Source organism: Phyllobates terribilis, unplaced genomic scaffold, assembly GCF_046119375.1.
Source record: "Phyllobates terribilis strain yellow unplaced genomic scaffold, ASM4611937v1 Scaffold_11__3_contigs__length_659146591, whole genome shotgun sequence".
Classification (NCBI taxonomy): domain Eukaryota; kingdom Metazoa; phylum Chordata; class Amphibia; order Anura; family Dendrobatidae; genus Phyllobates; species Phyllobates terribilis.
Genome location: NW_027362771.1, coordinates 374,004,513 through 374,024,417, shown reverse-complemented (window position 1 = coordinate 374,024,417; position 19,905 = coordinate 374,004,513). Strand labels below are relative to the sequence as shown.

At 61.6% G+C, this 19,905-nt stretch overlaps 1 protein-coding gene across 1 annotated transcript in view; it reads left to right on the top strand.

Moving 5' to 3' along the window:
- Window positions 1-131: 131 nt before the first annotated feature.
- Window positions 132-19,905, top strand: part of LOC141167286 (uncharacterized) — an 88,232-nt gene continuing 68,458 nt past the window's right edge. The window contains 6 exon segments of the mRNA XM_073654715.1: window positions 132-168; window positions 5,001-5,660; window positions 5,751-7,036; window positions 8,946-10,157; window positions 13,086-13,625; window positions 15,186-15,963. Of these exon segments, the coding sequence (XP_073510816.1) occupies window positions 132-168; window positions 5,001-5,660; window positions 5,751-7,036; window positions 8,946-10,157; window positions 13,086-13,625; window positions 15,186-15,963 (4,513 nt within the window).

Below are 19,905 nucleotides of genomic sequence, written 5' to 3'. Positions count from 1 at the left end.
GGTCGATTCGGCCTCATCCATAGCGGCAACTCTAGTCTCTGCCACCACTACAGCGCATGTGTCATTGCATTGGGGTGGGATCTCATCGTCTGCAGCAGCAGGGCAGATCATAGGATAATATATGTCTACATATGGTTCTATTCATTTCCGTGGTGTCTGTGAATATTGGTAACTATGGCAGGAGAGTGGCACCCAGCATTTCATATTAGATGATATACAGATCTGACATAAAGGGAGAGTCAATTAAAAACAAGAGATCCTTGCTGATCGTTGTGTAGCTGACTGACACTTTGGGACTGGTGCAGGTATCACAGGAGACACTGGGGCTGGTGCAGGCATCACAGGAGACACAGGGGCTGGTGCAGGTATCACAGGAGACACTGGGGCTGGTGCAGGCATCACAGGAGACACGGGCTGGTGCAGGCATCACAGGAGACACTGGGGCTGGTGCAGGCATCACAGGAGACACTGGGGCTGGTGCAGGCATCACAGGAGACACTGGGGCTGGTGCAGGCATCACAGGAGACACTGAGGCTGGTGCAAGTATCACAGGAGACACTGGGGCTGGTGCAGGAGACACAGGGGCTGGTGCAGGCATCACAGGAGACACTGGGGTTGGTGCAGGCATCACAGGAGACACTGGGGATGGTGCAGGCATCACAGGAGACACAGGGGCTGGTGCAGGCATCACAGGAGACACTGGGGCTGGTGCAGGCATCACAGGAGGCACGGGCTGGTGCAGGTATCACAGGAGACACTGGGGCTGGTGCAGGTATCACAGGAGGCACCGGGGCTCGTGCAGGTATCACAGGAGACACTGGGGCTGGTGCAGGCATCACAGGAGACACTGGGGCTGGTGCAGGTATCACAGGAGACACTGGGGCTGGTGCAGGTATCACAGGAGACACGGGCTGGTGCAGGTATCACAGAAGACACTGAGGCTGGTGCAGGTATCACAGGAGGCACCGGGGCTGGTGCAGGTATCACAGGAGACACTGGGGCTGGTGCAGGCATCACAGGAGACACTGGGGCTGGTGCAGGTATCACAGGAGACACAGGGGCTGGTGCAGGCATCACAGGAGACACCGGGGCTGGTGCAGGCATCACAGGAGACACTGGGGCTGGTGCAGGCATCACAGGAGACACTGGGGCTGGTGCAGGCATCACAGGAGACACTGGGGCTGGTGCAGGCATCACAGGAGACACTGGGGCTGGTGCAGGCATCACAGGAGACACCGGGGCTGGTGCAGGCATCACAGGAGACACCGGGGCTGGTGCAGGCATCACAGGAGACACCGGGGCTGGTGCAGGTATCACAGGAGACATCGGGGCTGGTGCAGGTATCACAGGAGACACCGGGGCTGGTGCAGGTATCACAGGAGACACCGGGGCTGGTGCAGGTATCACAGGAGACACCGGGGCTGGTGCAGGCATCACAGGAGACACTGGGGCTGGTGCAGGCATCACAGGAGACACAGGGGCTGGTGCAGGTATCACAGGAGACACAGGGGCTGGTGCAGGTATCACAGGAGGCACCGGGGCTGGTGCAGGCATCACAGGAGACACAGGGGCTGGTGCAGGTATCACAGGAGGCACCGGGGCTGGTGCAGGCATCACAGGAGACACTGGGGCTGGTGCAGGTATCACAGGAGACACTGGGGCTGGTGCAGGCATCACAGGAGACACAGGGGCTGGTGCAGGCATCACAGGAGACACAGGGGCTGGTGCAGGTATCACAAGAGACACAGGGGCTGGTGCAGGTATCACAGGAGGCACCGGGGCTGGTGCAGGCATCACAGGAGGCACCGGGGCTGGTGCAGGCATCACAGGAGACACTGGGGCTGGTGCAGGCATCACAGGAGACACTGGGGCTGGTGCAGGTATCACAGGAGACACTGGGGCTGGTGCAGGCATCACAGGAGACACTGGAGCTGGTGCAGGCATCACAGGAGACACAGGGGCTGGTGCAGGCATCACAGGAGGCACCGGGGCTGGTGCAGGCATCACAGGAGACACTGGGGCTGGTGCAGGTATCACAGGAGACACTGGGGCTGGTGCAGGCATCACAGGAGACACTGGGGCTGGTGCAGGCATCACAGGAGACACTGGGGCTGGTGCAGGCATCACAGGAGACACTGGGGCTGGTGCAGGCATCACAGGAGACACTGGGGCTGGTGCAGGCATCACAGGAGACACTGGGGCTGGTGCAGGCATCACAGGAGACACAGGGGCTGGTGCAGGCATCACAGGAGGCACCGGGGCTGCTGCAGGCATCACAGGAGACACCGGGGCTGGTGCAGGTATCACAGGAGACACCGGGGCTGGTGCAGGTATCACAGGAGGCACCGGGGCTGGTGCAGGCATCACAGGAGGCACCGGGGCTGGTGCAGGCATCACAGGAGACACCGGGGCTGGTGCAGGCATCACAGGAGACACAGGGGCTGGTGCAGGTATCACAGGAGACACTGGGGCTGGTGCAGGCATCACAGGAGACACAGGGGCTGGTGCAGGTATCACAGGAGGCACCGGGGCTGGTGCAGGCATCACAGGAGACACAGGGGCTGGTGCAGGTATCACAGGAGGCACCGGGGCTGGTGCAGGCATCACAGGAGACACCGGGGCTGGTGCAGGTATCACAGGAGACACCGGGGCTGGTGCAGGTATCACAGGAGACACTGGGGCTGGTGCAGGCATCACAGGAGACACAGGGGCTGGTGCAGGTATCACAGGAGACACTGGGGCTGGTGCAGGCATCACAGGAGACACAGGGGCTGGTGCAGGTATCACAGGAGACACCGGGGCTGGTGCAGGCATCACAGGAGACACAGGGGCTGGTGCAGGTATCACAGGAGACACTGGGGCTGGTGCAGGCATCACAGGAGACACAGGGGCTGGTGCAGGTATCACAGGAGGCACCGGGGCTGGTGCAGGCATCACAGGAGACACAGGGGCTGGTGCAGGCATCACAGGAGGCACCGGGGCTGGTGCAGGCATCACAGGAGGCACCGGGGCTGGTGCAGGCATCACAGGAGACACCGGGGCTGGTGCAGGTATCACAGGAGACACTGGGGCTGGTGCAGGCATCACAGGAGACACAGGGGCTGGTGCAGGTATCACAGGAGACACTGGGGCTGGTGCAGGCATCACAGGAGACACAGCGGCTGGTGCAGGTATCACAGGAGGCACCGGGGCTGGTGCAGGCATCACAGGAGACATCGGGGCTGGTGCAGGCATCACAGGAGACACTGGGGCTGGTGCAGGCATCACAGGAGACACTGGGGCTGGTGCAGGTATCACAGGAGACACTGGGGCTGGTGCAGGCATCACAGGAGACACTGGAGCTGGTGCAGGCATCACAGGAGACACAGGGGCTGGTGCAGGTATCACAGGAGGCACCGGGGCTGGTGCAGGCATCACAGGAGACACCGGGGCTGGTGCAGGTATCACAGGAGACACTGGGGCTGGTGCAGGCATCACAGGAGACACTGCGGCTGGTGCAGGCATCACAGGAGACACTGGGGCTGGTGCAGGCATCACAGGAGACACTGGGGCTGGTGCAGGTATCACAGGAGACACTGGGGCTGGTGCAGGCATCACAGGAGACACTGGGGCTGGTGCAGGCATCACAGGAGACACAGGGGCTGGTGCAGGTATCACAGGAGGCACCGGGGCTGGTGCAGGCATCACAGGAGACACCGGGGCTGGTGCAGGTATCACAGGAGACACCGGGGCTGGTGCAGGTATCACAGGAGGCACCGGGGCTGGTGCAGGCATCACAGGAGACACTGGGGCTGGTGCAGGCATCACAGGAGACACTGGGGCTGGTGCAGGCATCACAGGAGACACAGGGGCTGGTGCAGGCATCACAGGAGACACTGGGGCTGGTGCAGGCATCACAGGAGACACAGGGGCTGGTGCAGGTATCACAGGAGGCACTGGGGCTGGTGCAGGCATCACAGGAGACACTGGGGCTGGTGCAGGCATCACAGGAGACACTGGAGCTGGTGCAGGCATCACAGGAGACACAGGGGCTGGTGCAGGTATCACAGGAGGCACCGGGGCTGGTGCAGGCATCACAGGAGACACTGGGGCTGGTGCAGGTATCACAGGAGACACTGGGGCTGGTGCAGGTATCACAGGAGACACTGGGGCTGGTGCAGGCATCACAGGAGACACTGGGGCTGGTGCAGGCATCACAGGAGACACAGGGGCTGGTGCAGGTATCACAGGAGACACTGGGGCTGGTGCAGGCATCACAGGAGACACTGGGGCTGGTGCAGGCATCACAGGAGACACAGGGGCTGGTGCAGGCATCACAGGAGGCACCGGGGCTGCTGCAGGCATCACAGGAGACACTGGAGCTGGTGCAGGCATCACAGGAGACACAGGGGCTGGTGCAGGTATCACAGGAGACACTGGGGCTGGTGCAGGCATCACAGGAGACACTGGGGCTGGTGCAGGCATCACAGGAGACACTGGGGCTGGTGCAGGCATCACAGGAGACACTGGGGCTGGTGCAGGTATCACAGGAGACACTGGGGCTGGTGCAGGCATCACAGGAGACACTGGGGCTGGTGCAGGCATCACAGGAGACACAGGGGCTGGTGCAGGTATCACAGGAGGCACCGGGGCTGCTGCAGGCATCACAGGAGACACCGGGGCTGGTGCAGGTATCACAGGAGACACCGGGGCTGGTGCAGGTATCACAGGAGACACCGGGGCTGGTGCAGGCATCACAGGAGACACCGGGGCTGGTGCAGGTATCACAGGAGACACCGGGGCTGGTGCAGGTATCACAGGAGACACTGGGGCTGGTGCAGGTATCACAGGAGACACTGGGGCTGGTGCAGGCATCACAGGAGACACTGGGGCTGGTGCAGGCATCACAGGAGACACTGGGGCTGGTGCAGGCATCACAGGAGACACTGGGGCTGGTGCAGGCATCACAGGAGACACTGGGGCTGGTGCAGGCATCACAGAAGACACTGGGGCTGGTGCAGGCATCACAGGAGACACAGGGGCTGGTGCAGGTATCACAGGAGGCACCGGGGCTGCTGCAGGCATCACAGGAGACACTGGGGCTGGTGCAGGTATCACAGGAGACACTGGGGCTGGTGCAGGTATCACAGGAGGCACCGGGGCTGGTGCAGGCATCACAGGAGACACTGGGGCTGGTGCAGGCATCACAGGAGACACAGGGGCTGGTGCAGGTATCACAGGAGACACTGGGGCTGGTGCAGGCATCACAGGAGACACAGGGGCTGGTGCAGGTATCACAGGAGGCACCGGGGCTGGTGCAGGCATCACAGGAGACACCGGGGCTGGTGCAGGCATCACAGGAGACACTGGGGCTGGTGCAGGCATCACAGGAGACACTGGGGCTGGTGCAGGTATCACAGGAGACACTGGGGCTGGTGCAGGCATCACAGGAGACACTGGAGCTGGTGCAGGCATCACAGGAGACACAGGGGCTGGTGCAGGTATCACAGGAGGCACCGGGGCTGGTGCAGGCATCACAGGAGACACTGGGGCTGGTGCAGGTATCACAGGAGACACTGGGGCTGGTGCAGGTATCACAGGAGACACTGGGGCTGGTGCAGGCATCACAGGAGACACTGGGGCTGGTGCAGGCATCACAGGAGACACTGGGGCTGGTGCAGGTATCACAGGAGACACTGGGGCTGGTGCAGGCATCACAGGAGACACCGGGGCTGGTGCAGGCATCACAGGAGACACCGGGGCTGGTGCAGGTATCACAGGAGGCACCGGGGCTGCTGCAGGCATCACAGGAGACACTGGGGCTGGTGCAGGTATCACAGGAGACACTGGGGCTGGTGCAGGTATCACAGGAGACACTGGGGCTGGTGCAGGCATCACAGGAGACACTGGAGCTGGTGCAGGCATCACAGGAGACACTGGAGCTGGTGCAGGCATCACAGGAGACACAGGGGCTGGTGCAGGTATCACAGGAGGCACCGGGGCTGGTGCAGGCATCACAGGAGACACTGGGGCTGGTGCAGGTATCACAGGAGATACTGGGGCTGGTGCAGGTATCACAGGAGACACTGGGGCTGGTGCAGGCATCACAGGAGACACTGGGGCTGGTGCAGGCATCACAGGAGACACTGGGGCTGGTGCAGGTATCACAGGAGACACTGGGGCTGGTGCAGGCATCACAGGAGACACTGGGGCTGGTGCAGGCATCACAGGAGACACAGGGGCTGGTGCAGGTATCACAGGAGGCACCGGGGCTGCTGCAGGCATCACAGGAGACACTGGGGCTGGTGCAGGTATCACAGGAGACACTGGGGCTGGTGCATGTATCACAGGAGACACCGGGGCTGGTGCAGGTATCACAGGAGACACCGGGGCTGGTGCAGGTATCACAGGAGACACCGGGGCTGGTGCAGGTATCACAGGAGACACAAGGGCTGGTGCAGGTATCACAGGAGGCACCGGGGCTGGTGCAGGCATCACAGAAGACACCGGGGCTGGTGCAGGTATCACAGGAGACACTGGGGCTGGTGCAGGCATCACAGGAGACACTGGGGCTGGTGCAGGTATCACAGGAGACACTGGGGCTGGTGCAGGTATCACAGGAGACACTGGGGCTGGTGCAGGTATCACAGGAGACACTGGGGCTGGTGCAGGCATCACAGGAGACACCGGGGCTGGTGCAGGCATCACAGGAGACACTGGGGCTGGTGCAGGTATCACAGGAGACACTGGGGCTGGTGCAGGCATCACAGGAGACACTGAGGCTGGTGCAGGTATCACAGGAGACACTGGGGCTGGTGCAGGTATCACAGGAGATACTGGGGCTGGTGCAGGTATCACAGGAGACACTGGGGCTGGTGCAGGCATCACAGGAGACACTGGGGCTGGTGCAGGCATCACAGGAGACACTGGGGCTGGTGCAGGTATCACAGGAGACACTGGGGCTGGTGCAGGCATCACAGGAGACACTGGGGCTGGTGCAGGCATCACAGGAGACACAGGGGCTGGTGCAGGTATCACAGGAGGCACCGGGGCTGCTGCAGGCATCACAGGAGACACTGGGGCTGGTGCAGGTATCACAGGAGACACTGGGGCTGGTGCATGTATCACAGGAGACACTGGGGCTGGTGCAGGTATCACAGGAGACACCGGGGCTGGTGCAGGTATCACAGGAGACACCGGGGCTGGTGCAGGTATCACAGGAGACACAAGGGCTGGTGCAGGTATCACAGGAGGCACCGGGGCTGGTGCAGGCATCACAGAAGACACCGGGGCTGGTGCAGGTATCACAGGAGACACTGGGGCTGGTGCAGGCATCACAGGAGACACTGGGGCTGGTGCAGGTATCACAGGAGACACTGGGGCTGGTGCAGGTATCACAGGAGACACTGGGGCTGGTGCAGGTATCACAGGAGACACTGGGGCTGGTGCAGGCATCACAGGAGACACCGGGGCTGGTGCAGGTATCACAGGAGACACTGGGGCTGGTGCAGGCATCACAGGAGACACTGGGGCTGGTGCAGGTATCACAGGAGACACCGGGGCTGGTGCAGGCATCACAGGAGACACTGGGGCTGGTGCAGGTATCACAGGAGACACTGGGGCTGGTGCAGGTATCACAGGAGACACTGGGGCTGGTGCAGGTATCACAGGAGACACTGGGGCTGGTGCAGGTATCACAGGAGACACTGGGGCTGGTGCAGGGATCACAGGAGACACTGGGGCTGGTGCAGGCATCACAGGAGACACTGCGGCTGGTGCAGGCATCACAGGAGACACTGGGGCTGGTGCAGGCATCACAGGAGACACTGGGGCTGGTGCAGGTATCACAGGAGACACTGGGGCTGGTGCAGGCATCACAGGAGACACTGGGGCTGGTGCAGGCATCACAGGAGACACAGGGGCTGGTGCAGGCATCACAGGAGACACAGGGGCTGGTGCAGGTATCACAGGAGGCACCGGGGCTGGTGCAGGCATCACAGGAGACACCGGGGCTGGTGCAGGTATCACAGGAGACACTGGGGCTGGTGCAGGTATCACAGGAGGCACCGGGGCTGGTGCAGGCATCACAGGAGACACTGGGGCTGGTGCAGGTATCACAGGAGACACTGGGGCTGGTGCAGGCATCACAGGAGACACAGGGGCTGGTGCAGGCATCACAGGAGACACTGGGGCTGGTGCAGGCATCTGGTGCAGGTATCACAGGAGACACTGGGGCTGGTGCAGGCATCACAGGAGACACTGGAGCTGGTGCAGGCATCACAGGAGACACAGGGGCTGGTGCAGGTATCACAGGAGGCACCGGGGCTGGTGCAGGCATCACAGGAGACACTGGGGCTGGTGCAGGTATCACAGGAGACACTGGGGCTGGTGCAGGTATCACAGGAGACACTGGGGCTGGTGCAGGCATCACAGGAGACACTGGGGCTGGTGCAGGCATCACAGGAGACACAGGGGCTGGTGCAGGTATCACAGGAGACACTGGGGCTGGTGCAGGCATCACAGGAGACACTGGGGCTGGTGCAGGTATCACAGGAGACACTGGGGCTGGTGCAGGTATCACAGGAGACACTGGGGCTGGTGCAGGCATCACAGGAGACACTGGGGCTGGTGCAGGCATCACAGGAGACACTGGGGCTGGTGCAGGTATCACAGGAGACACTGGGGCTGGTGCAGGCATCACAGGAGACACTGGGGCTGGTGCAGGCATCACAGGAGACACAGGGGCTGGTGCAGGTATCACAGGAGGCACCGGGGCTGCTGCAGGCATCACAGGAGACACCGGGGCTGGTGCAGGTATCACAGGAGACACCGGGGCTGGTGCAGGTATCACAGGAGACACCGGGGCTGGTGCAGGCATCACAGGAGACACCGGGGCTGGTGCAGGTATCACAGGAGACACCGGGGCTCGTGCAGGTATCACAGGAGACACTGGGGCTGGTGCAGGTATCACAGGAGACACTGGGGCTGGTGCAGGCATCACAGGAGACACTGGGGCTGGTGCAGGCATCACAGGAGACACTGGGGCTGGTGCAGGCATCACAGGAGACACTGGGGCTGGTGCAGGCATCACAGGAGACACTGGGGCTGGTGCAGGTATCACAGGAGACACTGGGGCTGGTGCAGGCATCACAGGAGACACTGGGGCTGGTGCAGGCATCACAGGAGACACAGGGGCTGGTGCAGGTATCACAGGAGGCACCGGGGCTGCTGCAGGCATCACAGGAGACACCGGGGCTGGTGAAGGTATCACAGGAGACACCGGGGCTGGTGCAGGTATCACAGGAGACACCGGGGCTGGTGCAGGCATCACAGGAGACACCGGGGCTGGTGCAGGTATCACAGGAGACACCGGGGCTCGTGCAGGTATCACAGGAGACACTGGGGCTGGTGCAGGTATCACAGGAGACACTGGGGCTGGTGCAGGCATCACAGGAGACACTGGGGCTGGTGCAGGCATCACAGGAGACACTGGGGCTGGTGCAGGCATCACAGGAGACACTGGGGCTGGTGCAGGCATCACAGGAGACACTGGGGCTGGTGCAGGCATCACAGGAGACACAGGGGCTGGTGCAGGTATCACAGGAGGCACAGGGGCTGCTGCAGGTATCACAGGAGGCACAGGGGCTGCTGCAGGCATCACAGGAGACACCGGGGCTGGTGCAGGTATCACAGGAGACACCGGGGCTGGTGCAGGTATCACAGGAGGCACCGGGGCTGGTGCAGGCATCACAGGAGACACTGGGGCTGGTGCAGGTATCACAGGAGACACTGGGGCTGGTGCAGGCATCACAGGAGACACAGGGGCTGGTGCAGGTATCACAGGATACACTGGGGCTGGTGCAGGCATCACAGGAGACACAGGGGCTGGTGCAGGTATCACAGGAGGCACCGGGGCTGGTGCAGGCATCACAGGAGACACCGGGGCTGGTGCAGGTATCACAGGAGACACTGGGGCTGGTGCAGGCATCACAGGAGACACTGGGGCTGGTGCAGGTATCACAGGAGACACTGGGGCTGGTGCAGGCATCACAGGAGACACTGGAGCTGGTGCAGGCATCACAGGAGACACAGGGGCTGGTGCAGGTATCACAGGAGGCACCGGGGCTGGTGCAGGCATCACAGGAGACACTGGGGCTGGTGCAGGTATCACAGGAGACACTGGGGCTGGTGCAGGTATCACAGGAGACACTGGGGCTGGTGCAGGCATCACAGGAGACACTGGGGCTGGTGCAGGCATCACAGGAGACACTGGGGCTGGTGCAGGTATCACAGGAGACACTGGGGCTGGTGCAGGCATCACAGGAGACACTGGGGCTGGTGCAGGCATCACAGGAGACACAGGGGCTGGTGCAGGTATCACAGGAGGCACCGGGGCTGCTGCAGGCATCACAGGAGACACTGGGGCTGGTGCAGGTATCACAGGAGACACTGGGGCTGGTGCAGGTATCACAGGAGACACTGGGGCTGGTGCAGGCATCACAGGAGACACCGGGGCTGGTGCAGGTATCACAGGAGACACCGGGGCTGGTGCAGGTATCACAGGAGACACTGGGGCTGGTGCAGGTATCACAGGAGACACTGGGGCTGGTGCAGGCATCACAGGAGACACTGGGGCTGGTGCAGGCATCACAGGAGACACTAGGGCTGGTGCAGGCATCACAGGAGACACTGGGGCTGGTGCAGGCATCACAGGAGACACTGGGGCTGGTGCAGGCATCACAGGAGACACTGGGGCTGGTGCAGGCATCACAGGAGACACAGGGGCTGGTGCAGGTATCACAGGAGGCACCGGGGCTGCTGCAGGCATCACAGGAGACACTGGGGCTGGTGCAGGTATCACAGGAGACACTGGGGCTGGTGCAGGTATCACAGGAGGCACCGGGGCTGGTGCAGGCATCACAGGAGACACTGGGGCTGGTGCAGGTATCACAGGAGACACTGGGGCTGGTGCAGGCATCACAGGAGACACAGGGGCTGGTGCAGGTATCACAGGAGACACTGGGGCTGGTGCAGGCATCACAGGAGACACAGGGGCTGGTGCAGGTATCACAGGAGGCACCGGGGCTTGTGCAGGCATCACAGGAGACACCGGGGCTGGTGCAGGTATCACAGGAGACACTGGGGCTGGTGCAGGCATCACAGGAGACACTGGGGCTGGTGCAGGTATCACAGGAGACACTGGGGCTGGTGCAGGCATCACAGGAGACACTGGAGCTGGTGCAGGCATCACAGGAGACACAGGGGCTTGTGCAGGTATCACAGGAGGCACCGCGGCTGGTGCAGGCATCACAGGAGACACTGGGGCTGGTGCAGGTATCACAGGAGACACTGGGGCTGGTGCAGGTATCACAGGAGACACTGGGGCTGGTGCAGGCATCACAGGAGACACTGGGGCTGGTGCAGGCATCACAGGAGACACTGGGGCTGGTGCAGGTATCACAGGAGACACTGGGGCTGGTGCAGGCATCACAGGAGACACTGGGGCTGGTGCAGGCATCACAGGAGACACAGGGGCTGGTGCAGGTATCACAGGATTCACCGGGGCTGCTGCAGGCATCACAGGAGACACTGGGGCTGGTGCAGGTATCACAGGAGACACTGGGGCTGGTGCAGGTATCACAGGAGACACTGGGGCTGGTGCAGGCATCACAGGAGACACTGGAGCTGGTGCAGGCATCACAGGAGACACTGGAGCTGGTGCAGGCATCACAGGAGACACAGGGGCTGGTGCAGGTATCACAGGAGGCACCGGGGCTGGTGCAGGCATCACAGGAGACACTGGGGCTGGTGCAGGTATCACAGGAGATACTGGGGCTGGTGCAGGTATCACAGGAGACACTGGGGCTGGTGCAGGCATCACAGGAGACACTGGGGCTGGTGCAGGCATCACAGGAGACACTGGGGCTGGTGCAGGTATCACAGGAGACACTGGGGCTGGTGCAGGCATCACAGGAGACACTGGGGCTGGTGCAGGCATCACAGGAGACACAGGGGCTGGTGCAGGTATCACAGGAGGCACCGGGGCTGCTGCAGGCATCACAGGAGACACTGGGGCTGGTGCAGGTATCACAGGAGACACTGGGGCTGGTGCATGTATCACAGGAGACACTGGGGCTGGTGCAGGTATCACAGGAGACACCGGGGCTGGTGCAGGTATCACAGGAGACACCGGGGCTGGTGCAGGTATCACAGGAGACACAAGGGCTGGTGCAGGTATCACAGGAGGCACCGGGGCTGGTGCAGGCATCACAGAAGACACCGGGGCTGGTGCAGGTATCACAGGAGACACTGGGGCTGGTGCAGGCATCACAGTAGACACTGGGGCTGGTGCAGGTATCACAGGAGACACTGGGGCTGGTGCAGGCATCACAGGAGACACTGGAGCTGGTGCAGGCATCACAGGAGACACAGGGGCTGGTGCAGGTATCACAGGAGGCACCGGGGCTGGTGCAGGCATCACAGGAGACACTGGGGCTGGTGCAGGTATCACAGGAGACACTGGGGCTGGTGCAGGTATCACAGGAGACACTGGGGCTGGTGCAGGCATCACAGGAGACACTGGGGCTGGTGCAGGTATCACAGGAGACACTGGGGCTGGTGCAGGCATCACAGGAGACACTGGGGCTGGTGCAGGCATCACAGGAGACACAGGGGCTGGTGCAGGTATCACAGGAGGCACCGGGGCTGCTGCAGGCATCACAGGAGACACTGGGGCTGGTGCAGGTATTACAGGAGACACTGGGGCTGGTGCAGGTATCACAGGAGACACTGGGGCTGGTGCAGGCATCACAGGAGACACTGGAGCTGGTGCAGACATCACAGGAGACACAGGGGCTGGTGCAGGTATCACAGGAGGCACCGGGGCTGGTGCAGGCATCACAGGAGACACTGGGGCTGGTGCAGGTATCACAGGAGACACTGGGGCTGGTGCAGGTATCACAGGAGACACTGGGGCTGGTGCAGGCATCACAGGAGACACTGGGGCTGGTGCAGGCATCACAGGAGACACTGGGGCTGGTGCAGGTATCACAGGAGACACTGGGGCTGGTGCAGGCATCACAGGAGACACTGGGGCTGGTGCAGGCATCACAGGAGACACAGGGGCTGGTGCAGGTATCACAGGAGGCACTGGGGCTGCTGCAGGCATCACAGGAGACACTGGGGCTGGTGCAGGTATCACAGGAGACACTGGGGCTGGTGCAGGTATCACAGGAGACACTGGGGCTGGTGCAGGCATCACAGGAGACACCGGGGCTGGTGCAGGTATCACAGGAGACACCGGGGCTCGTGCAGGTATCACAGGAGACACTGGGGCTGGTGCAGGTATCACAGGAGACACTGGGGCTGGTGCAGGCATCACAGGAGACACTGGGGCTGGTGCAGGCATCACAGGAGACACTGGGGCTGGTGCAGGCATCACAGGAGACACTGGGGCTGGTGCAGGCATCACAGGAGACACTGGGGCTGGTGCAGGCATCACAGGAGACACAGGGGCTGGTGCAGGTATCACAGGAGGCACAGGGGCTGCTGCAGGTATCACAGGAGGCACAGGGGCTGCTGCAGGCATCACAGGAGACACCGGGGCTGGTGCAGGTATCACAGGAGACACCGGGGCTGGTGCAGGTATCACAGGAGGCACCGGGGCTGGTGCAGGCATCACAGGAGACACTGGGGCTGGTGCAGGTATCACAGGAGACACTGGGGCTGGTGCAGGCATCACAGGAGACACAGGGGCTGGTGCAGGTATCACAGGAGACACTGGGGCTGGTGCAGGCATCACAGGAGACACAGGGGCTGGTGCAGGTATCACAGGAGGCACCGGGGCTGGTGCAGGCATCACAGGAGACACCGGGGCTGGTGCAGGTATCACAGGAGACACTGGGGCTGGTGCAGGCATCACAGGAGACACTGGGGCTGGTGCAGGTATCACAGGAGACACTGGGGCTGGTGCAGGCATCACAGGAGACACTGGAGCTGGTGCAGGCATCACAGGAGACACAGGGGCTGGTGCAGGTATCACAGGAGGCACCGGGGCTGGTGCAGGCATCACAGGAGACACTGGGGCTGGTGCAGGTATCACAGGAGACACTGGGGCTGGTGCAGGTATCACAGGAGACACTGGGGCTGGTGCAGGCATCACAGGAGACACTGGGGCTGGTGCAGGCATCACAGGAGACACTGGGGCTGGTGCAGGTATCACAGGAGACACTGGGGCTGGTGCAGGCATCACAGGAGACACTGGGGCTGGTGCAGGCATCACAGGAGACACAGGGGCTGGTGCAGGTATCACAGGAGGCACCGGGGCTGCTGCAGGCATCACAGGAGACACTGGGGCTGGTGCAGGTATCACAGGAGACACTGGGGCTGGTGCAGGTATCACAGGAGACACTGGGGCTGGTGCAGGCATCACAGGAGACACCGGGGCTGGTGCAGGTATCACAGGAGACACCGGGGCTGGTGCAGGTATCACAGGAGACACTGGGGCTGGTGCAGGTATCACAGGAGACACTGGGGCTGGTGCAGGCATCACAGGAGACACTGGGGCTGGTGCAGGCATCACAGGAGACACTAGGGCTGGTGCAGGCATCACAGGAGACACTGGGGCTGGTGCAGGCATCACAGGAGACACTGGGGCTGGTGCAGGCATCACAGGAGACACTGGGGCTGGTGCAGGCATCACAGGAGACACAGGGGCTGGTGCAGGTATCACAGGAGGCACCGGGGCTGCTGCAGGCATCACAGGAGACACTGGGGCTGGTGCAGGTATCACAGGAGACACTGGGGCTGGTGCAGGTATCACAGGAGGCACCGGGGCTGGTGCAGGCATCACAGGAGACACTGGGGCTGGTGCAGGTATCACAGGAGACACAGGGGCTGGTGCAGGTATCACAGGAGACACTGGGGCTGGTGCAGGCATCACAGGAGACACAGGGGCTGGTGCAGGTATCACAGGAGGCACCGGGGCTTGTGCAGGCATCACAGGAGACACCGGGGCTGGTGCAGGTATCACAGGAGACACTGGGGCTGGTGCAGGCATCACAGGAGACACTGGGGCTGGTGCAGGTATCACAGGAGACACTGGGGCTGGTGCAGGCATCACAGGAGACACTGGAGCTGGTGCAGGCATCACAGGAGACACAGGGGCTTGTGCAGGTATCACAGGAGGCACCGCGGCTGGTGCAGGCATCACAGGAGACACTGGGGCTGGTGCAGGTATCACAGGAGACACTGGGGCTGGTGCAGGTATCACAGGAGACACTGGGGCTGGTGCAGGCATCACAGGAGACACTGGGGCTGGTGCAGGCATCACAGGAGACACTGGGGCTGGTGCAGGTATCACAGGAGACACTGGGGCTGGTGCAGGCATCACAGGAGACACTGGGGCTGGTGCAGGCATCACAGGAGACACAGGGGCTGGTGCAGGTATCACAGGATTCACCGGGGCTGCTGCAGGCATCACAGGAGACACTGGGGCTGGTGCAGGTATCACAGGAGACACTGGGGCTGGTGCAGGTATCACAGGAGACACTGGGGCTGGTGCAGGCATCACAGGAGACACTGGAGCTGGTGCAGGCATCACAGGAGACACTGGAGCTGGTGCAGGCATCACAGGAGACACAGGGGCTGGTGCAGGTATCACAGGAGGCACCGGGGCTGGTGCAGGCATCACAGGAGACACTGGGGCTGGTGCAGGTATCACAGGAGATACTGGGGCTGGTGCAGGTATCACAGGAGACACTGGGGCTGGTGCAGGCATCACAGGAGACACTGGGGCTGGTGCAGGCATCACAGGAGACACTGGGGCTGGTGCAGGTATCACAGGAGACACTGGGGCTGGTGCAGGCATCACAGGAGACACTGGGGCTGGTGCAGGCATCACAGGAGACACAGGGGCTGGTGCAGGTATCACAGGAGGCACCGGGGCTGCTGCAGGCATCACAGGAGACACTGGGGCTGGTGCAGGTATCACAGGAGACACTGGGGCTGGTGCATGTATCACAGGAGACACTGGGGCTGGTGCAGGTATCACAGGAGACACCGGGGCTGGTGCAGGTATCACAGGAGACACCGGGGCTGGTGCAGGTATCACAGGAGACACAAGGGCTGGTGCAGGTATCACAGGAGGCACCGGGGCTGGTGCAGGCATCACAGAAGACACCGGGGCTGGTGCAGGTATCACAGGAGACACTGGGGCTGGTGCAGGCATCACAGTAGACACTGGGGCTGGTGCAGGTATCACAGGAGACACTGGGGCTGGTGCAGGCATCACAGGAGACACTGGAGCTGGTGCAGGCATCACAGGAGACACAGGGGCTGGTGCAGGTATCACAGGAGGCACCGGGGCTGGTGCAGGCATCACAGGAGACACTGGGGCTGGTGCAGGTATCACAGGAGACACTGGGGCTGGTGCAGGTATCACAGGAGACACTGGGGCTGGTGCAGGCATCACAGGAGACACTGGGGCTGGTGCAGGTATCACAGGAGACACTGGGGCTGGTGCAGGCATCACAGGAGACACTGGGGCTGGTGCAGGCATCACAGGAGACACAGGGGCTGGTGCAGGTATCACAGGAGGCACCGGGGCTGCTGCAGGCATCACAGGAGACACTGGGGCTGGTGCAGGTATCACAGGAGACACTGGGGCTGGTGCAGGTATCACAGGAGACACTGGGGCTGGTGCAGGCATCACAGGAGACACTGGAGCTGGTGCAGACATCACAGGAGACACAGGGGCTGGTGCAGGTATCACAGGAGGCACCGGGGCTGGTGCAGGCATCACAGGAGACACTGGGGCTGGTGCAGGTATCACAGGAGACACTGAGGCTGGTGCAGGTATCACAGGAGACACTGGGGCTGGTGCAGGCATCACAGGAGACACTGGGGCTGGTGCAGGCATCACAGGAGACACTGGGGCTGGTGCAGGTATCACAGGAGACACTGGGGCTGGTGCAGGCATCACAGGAGACACTGGGGCTGGTGCAGGCATCACAGGAGACACAGGGGCTGGTGCAGGTATCACAGGAGGCACTGGGGCTGCTGCAGGCATCACAGGAGACACTGGGGCTGGTGCAGGTATCACAGGAGACACTGGGGCTGGTGCAGGTATCACAGGAGACACTGGGGCTGGTGCAGGTATCACAGGAGACACCGGGGCTGGTGCAGGCATCACAGGAGACACCGGGGCTGGTGCAGGTATCACAGGAGACACCGGGGCTGGTGCAGGTATCACAGGAGACACTGGGGCTGGTGCAGGTATCACAGGAGACACTGGGGCTGGTGCAGGTATCACAGGAGACACTGGGGCTGGTGCAGGCATCACAGGAGACACCGGGGCTGGTGCAGGTATCACAGGAGACACTGGGGCTGGTGCAGGCATCACAGGAGACACTGGGGCTGGTGCAGGTATCACAGGAGACACCGAGGCTGGTGCAGGCATCACAGGAGACACCGGGGCTGGTGCAGGTATCACAGGAGGCACTGGGGCTGGTGCAGGTATCACAGGAGACACCGGGGCTGGTGCAGGTATCACAGGAGACACTGGGGCTGGTGCACGCATCACAGGAGACACCGGGGCTGGTGCAGGTATCACAGGAGACACTGGGGCTGGTGCAGGCATCACAGGAGACACTGGGGCTGGTGCAGGTATCACAGGAGACACTGGGGCTGGTGCAGGCATCACAGGAGACACCGGGGCTGGTGCAGGTATCACAGGAGACACTGGGGCTGGTGCAGGTATCACAGGAGACACCGGGGCTGGTGCAGGTATCACAGGAGACACAGGGGCTGGTGCAGGTATCACAGGAGACACCGGGGCTGGTGCAGGTATCACAGGAGACACCGGGGCTGGTGCAGGTATCACAGGAGACACAGGGGCTGGTGCAGGTATCACAGGAGACACCGGGGCTGGTGCAGGCATCACAGGAGACACAGGGCCTGGTGCAGGTATCACAGGAGACACCGGGGCTGGTGCAGGTATCACAGGAGACACCGGGGCTGGTGTTGGTATCACAGGAGACACCGGGGCTGGTGCAGGTATGACAGGAGACACCGGGGCTGGTGCAGGTATCACTGGAGACACCGGGGCTGGTGCAGGTATCAGAGGAGATACTGGGGCTGGTGCAGGTATCACAGGAGATACTGGGGCTGGTGCAGGCATCACAGGAGACACTGGGGCTGGTGCAGGTATCACCGGAGACACTGGGGCTGATGGCATCACAGGGGCTGGTGCAGGTGTCACAGGAGACACCGGGGCTGGTGCAGGCATCACAGGAGACACTGGGGCTGGTACATGTATCACAGGAGACACCGGGGCTGGTGATGGTATCACAGGAGACACCGGGGCTGGTGCAGGTTTCACAGGAGACACCGGGGCTGGTGCAGGTATCACAGGAGACACCGGGGCTGGTGCAGGTATCACAGGAGACACCGTGGCTGGTGCATGTATCACAGGAGACACCGGGGCTGGTGCAGGTATCACAGGAGACACGAGGGCTGGTGCAGGTATCACATGAGACACGGGTGCTGGTGCAGGTATCACAGGAGACACCGGGGCTGGTGCAGGTATCACAGGAGACATCGGGGCTGGTGCAGGTATCACAGGAGACACGGGCTGGTGCAGGCATCACAGGAGACACAGGGGCTGGTGCAGGTATCACAGGAGACACAGGGGCTGGTGCAGGTATCACAGGAGACACAGGGGCTGGTGCAGGTATCACAGGAGACACCGGGGCTGGTGCAGGTATCACAGGGGCTGGTGCTGGTATCACAGGAGCTGGTGCAGGTATCACAGGAGACACAGGGGCTGGTGCAGGTATCACAGGAGACACCGGGGCTGGTGCAGGTATCACAGGAGATACTGGGGCTGGTGCAGGTATCACAGGAGACACCGGGGCTGGTGCAGGTATCACAGGAGACACCGGGGCTGGTGCAGGTATCACAGGAGACACCGGGGCTGGTGCAGGCATCACAGGAAAAACTGGGGCTGGCGCAGGTATCACAGGAGACACTGGGGCTGGTGTAGGCATCACAGGAGACACAGGGGCTGGTGCAGGTATCACAGGAGACACCGGGGCTGGTGCAGGCATCACAGGAGACACTGGGGCTGGTGCAGGTATTACAGGAGACACTGGAGCTGGTGCAGGCATCACAGGTCTCCAACTGACTTTTCTCACTCCAACTGACTTTTCTAACCCCCGCCTCCGGGCTCCAATTTAAAGGGGAAGCTCCCCTGAAACCGGGTTAGAGCTCTGGTCTGGAGCCAGAAAAAGTGTTGGATGCTGGTGTTGCCTGAGAAGGGGACCCCTCCTTGCTTCCAGGCACGGCATCACCCCCTGTAAGGGAGGCAATGCCAATGTGGCAACCGGACTCCTGGGGTGCCACATTCCCTCCTAGTTAAATTCAGTACTCCCGGACTGAGGACACCTTTAGAGTTAAACAATTAACAACAATAACGATTTTTATTACAAAAAATTTACTAAGTCTCAAAAAGGCAAAAATTACAGAACAACAAAAAATCAAACAAAAATTGGGAGCAGTCATTCCTGCACTTATTCTTTATGCCGCTATCCGGGAATTGTCTTTTTCCGGGTACCTGAAGGTTGGTTGGTGGCAACCACCTTAACCCACTTCGTGTATCGTTCCTGGGCGTGGCTTCAGGGCACTCTGTCGGTGGGCCTGGTTTTCGGCCACGCCTGCGGTTTATTTTCAAGGCTAACAATTTACTTTACTCAATATTGTTCTGACCACATCTAGTCCTGTGGTCCATTTGTCCATAAATATAATAACTATATACACTCACGATTGCTTAAAAGTTCTTACAGGAAGTCTCTGTAGGCTCTCATGCTTAACGGTTGCAATTATATACTATACACTATTATCTTATTACACCTTAGTCCCTATAACGGG